At 48.3% G+C, this 2,219-nt stretch overlaps 1 protein-coding gene across 1 annotated transcript; it reads left to right on the forward strand.

Moving 5' to 3' along the window:
- The first annotated feature begins 567 nt into the window (after nucleotides 1-567).
- LOC146258500 (uncharacterized) lies at nucleotides 568-1,811 on the forward strand. Its single transcript, XM_084671794.1, has 5 exons — nucleotides 568-660; nucleotides 801-875; nucleotides 1,000-1,392; nucleotides 1,493-1,671; nucleotides 1,808-1,811. The coding sequence occupies exons 1-5, from the start codon at nucleotides 568-570 to the stop codon at nucleotides 1,809-1,811; spliced, it is 744 nt and encodes a 247-aa protein (XP_084527920.1).
- The last annotated feature ends 408 nt before the right edge of the window (nucleotides 1,812-2,219 follow it).

The raw sequence follows: 2,219 nt of genomic DNA on the forward strand, positions 1-2,219 counted from the left end.
ATTAAGTCAATTTTCCACATGGTAACATGATGTAGTGTCTTCCACAGATACACAAACTTTGGTTTCGATATCTCAAAGATTTGCTGAGATATGACTTCGCTTCCTGTTTGGCTGCTTTTCTGCTGAATTTGATTGGCTGTACCGGACAAACGGTAGTGAGGATCAAAATTCTAATCGATAACTTTTGTGAGGCTTGGTCTGAAGATCCTCTCTGGTCATTTTGAAGAAGATTTGACAAAAATTGTAGGAGGAGTAGGCTTTCAAATGTTTTTGATAAAACCGGAAATAGCAGAAAATCTATATAACCGGAAATTGACGTCATAGGGTGCGTTGAACTCGGCCTGATCCAGGGAATCCAAAGGTACCTCATTTTAGAAAATCAGTCATACGGTTCAAAAGTTGCGTGTGTAAACACAAGTCCAACTTTGACCCATTGGTGGCGCTAGAGTGGTCTTATGGGAGACATGAAACTTGGTGTAGGTATAGAAGGAACTGTCCTTAAAACAGCCAACCACTGGGCAAACTGTGGCAGAGACCTCTACCTCTGCTGCCCCTCCTCCACTGGAAATGGCCTCTACCTCTGCCTCTGCCCCTCCTCCACTGGGAACGGGCTCTGCCTCAGCCTCTGTCCCAGCACGGCCCACAATGAATTTGTCCGTGGTGAGTATTTCAATATTATTATTGTCATACAAGCTTTCAAATATGGACAACCACTGATTACATATGATGATGGCAAAATGGAAGAGCATTTTAGGTTTACAATGTATTCCTTTGATAAATGTCTGTAATTGTCACCACAGTTTTCGAAACCACGATTTGGAGGCTCACATGGCGCTGCTGCAAAGCCCAATGTGAATGTGGCTAGGAAAGCAAAGGTAAATATGATTATATATAAATATATATTTATAGGTTAATATGAGCAAACTTAAATCTTAAGAGCTTAATTTGATTCCATTGAGCTCTACTTTTTACAAATGCTTCCCCCCCTCCTTCTCCCAGTCTCTGTCCAGTCTACCCACCATGACAGGAGACACCAAGACCACTACCAGCTCACCTATGGCTTCTGTGAGTACCACCCCACCTGGCTTTGGTTCCCCTACGGCCTCTGTGAGGACCACCCCACCTGGCTTTGGTTCCCCTACGGCCTCTGTGAGGACCACCCCACCTGGCTTTGGTTCCCCTATGGCCCCTGTTAGGCCCAGAACACCATCAAGCCCTGCCATGGCTTTTGTGAGGACCGAATCACCGCTCTCAAAGCCCCCATCCACCCCCTACAAAGCCTCCATGAGGACATCTTCCCGCTCCAGCCCTGCGATGACCTCTGTGAGGTCCAGCACAGCTTCCAGCCTCAGCACTGTCTCTGAGACCAGCACCAGCCCTGCAATGGCTGCTGTAAGTGTGGTGTTCTTTGAACTGTTTTATAGGATGAGGATGTTCTCATATAATTGGGCAATTCTGTTTTTGTAAATACATTTCTCTTTTTTTGTAACAGGATGTGCATGATGAGGATGAGCTTGCTGCTCCTGGCCCTGCTCCTGGCCCTGCTCCTGGTCCCACTCCTGACTTCTGGCTTCCTGTCAGAATGAAGGAGACAATCCCAGTTCAGGACCAGCGGTGGATTAAGTCCACCCTGTTTCAGTCTGGCAAGCTGCGTTTGAACTTGAAGCTCTGGTATGAGCCACCAGCCTCTGCCCTGATCTATCACCAGGCTCCAACACCGGACCGCTTTTTTGCCCACAGGCTCTTGGTATGGATGCCCTATCACTTGTGGAAAGTGAGGGTATTCTGCCAAACCTGTGGGAAGCAGGTGACGGGGTACGGTGTGCACAAGAGGGTGCGGAAGGTCCTGGACGTGGACCGCTACTACCTGATGGTAACGGAGACCCATCTGGCAACCAGTCAGGCTGTCCTGGACCAGCTGGACCTGCCTCACAGGAGGAAGTTCAGGATGATCCTGACACGCTTGTGAGTTGAAAATCTACATCTATAATTTCCTTATAATGCCTGCTGCAGGTCCTTACATAATTGAATACGTTCTTGAAACAAATCTGTCTTTTCTTCAAAGATATGCTTGTGACATACGGGTCATCCGCATGTTGCGGGAACGGACCCTCGGCAACAGCCCGGAGTGTCTGGTGAAGCAGCTGCGGGAGAACCATAGGAAGGAGTGGTTGGACCGCCTGGCTGACTACTTGGGGGAGTGTGCGGCCTTCGTTGAC

The sequence above is a fragment of the Hypomesus nipponensis genome, chromosome 14 (assembly GCF_054491055.1).
Source record: "Hypomesus nipponensis isolate SF chromosome 14, ASM5449105v1, whole genome shotgun sequence".
NCBI lineage: Eukaryota > Metazoa > Chordata > Actinopteri > Osmeriformes > Osmeridae > Hypomesus > Hypomesus nipponensis.

Excerpts from the sequence above, each read along its gene's own strand:
- LOC146258500 (XM_084671794.1), top strand. The coding sequence starts at position 568 with ATGGCCTCTACCTCTGCCTCTGCCCCTCCTCCACTGGGAACGGGCTCT. Across the intron at positions 661-800 it reads CCACAATGAATTTGTCCGTG|TTTTCGAAACCACGATTTGG; the intron begins GTGAGTATTTCA and ends TTGTCACCACAG. Across the intron at positions 876-999 it reads ATGTGGCTAGGAAAGCAAAG|TCTCTGTCCAGTCTACCCAC; the intron begins GTAAATATGATT and ends TCCTTCTCCCAG.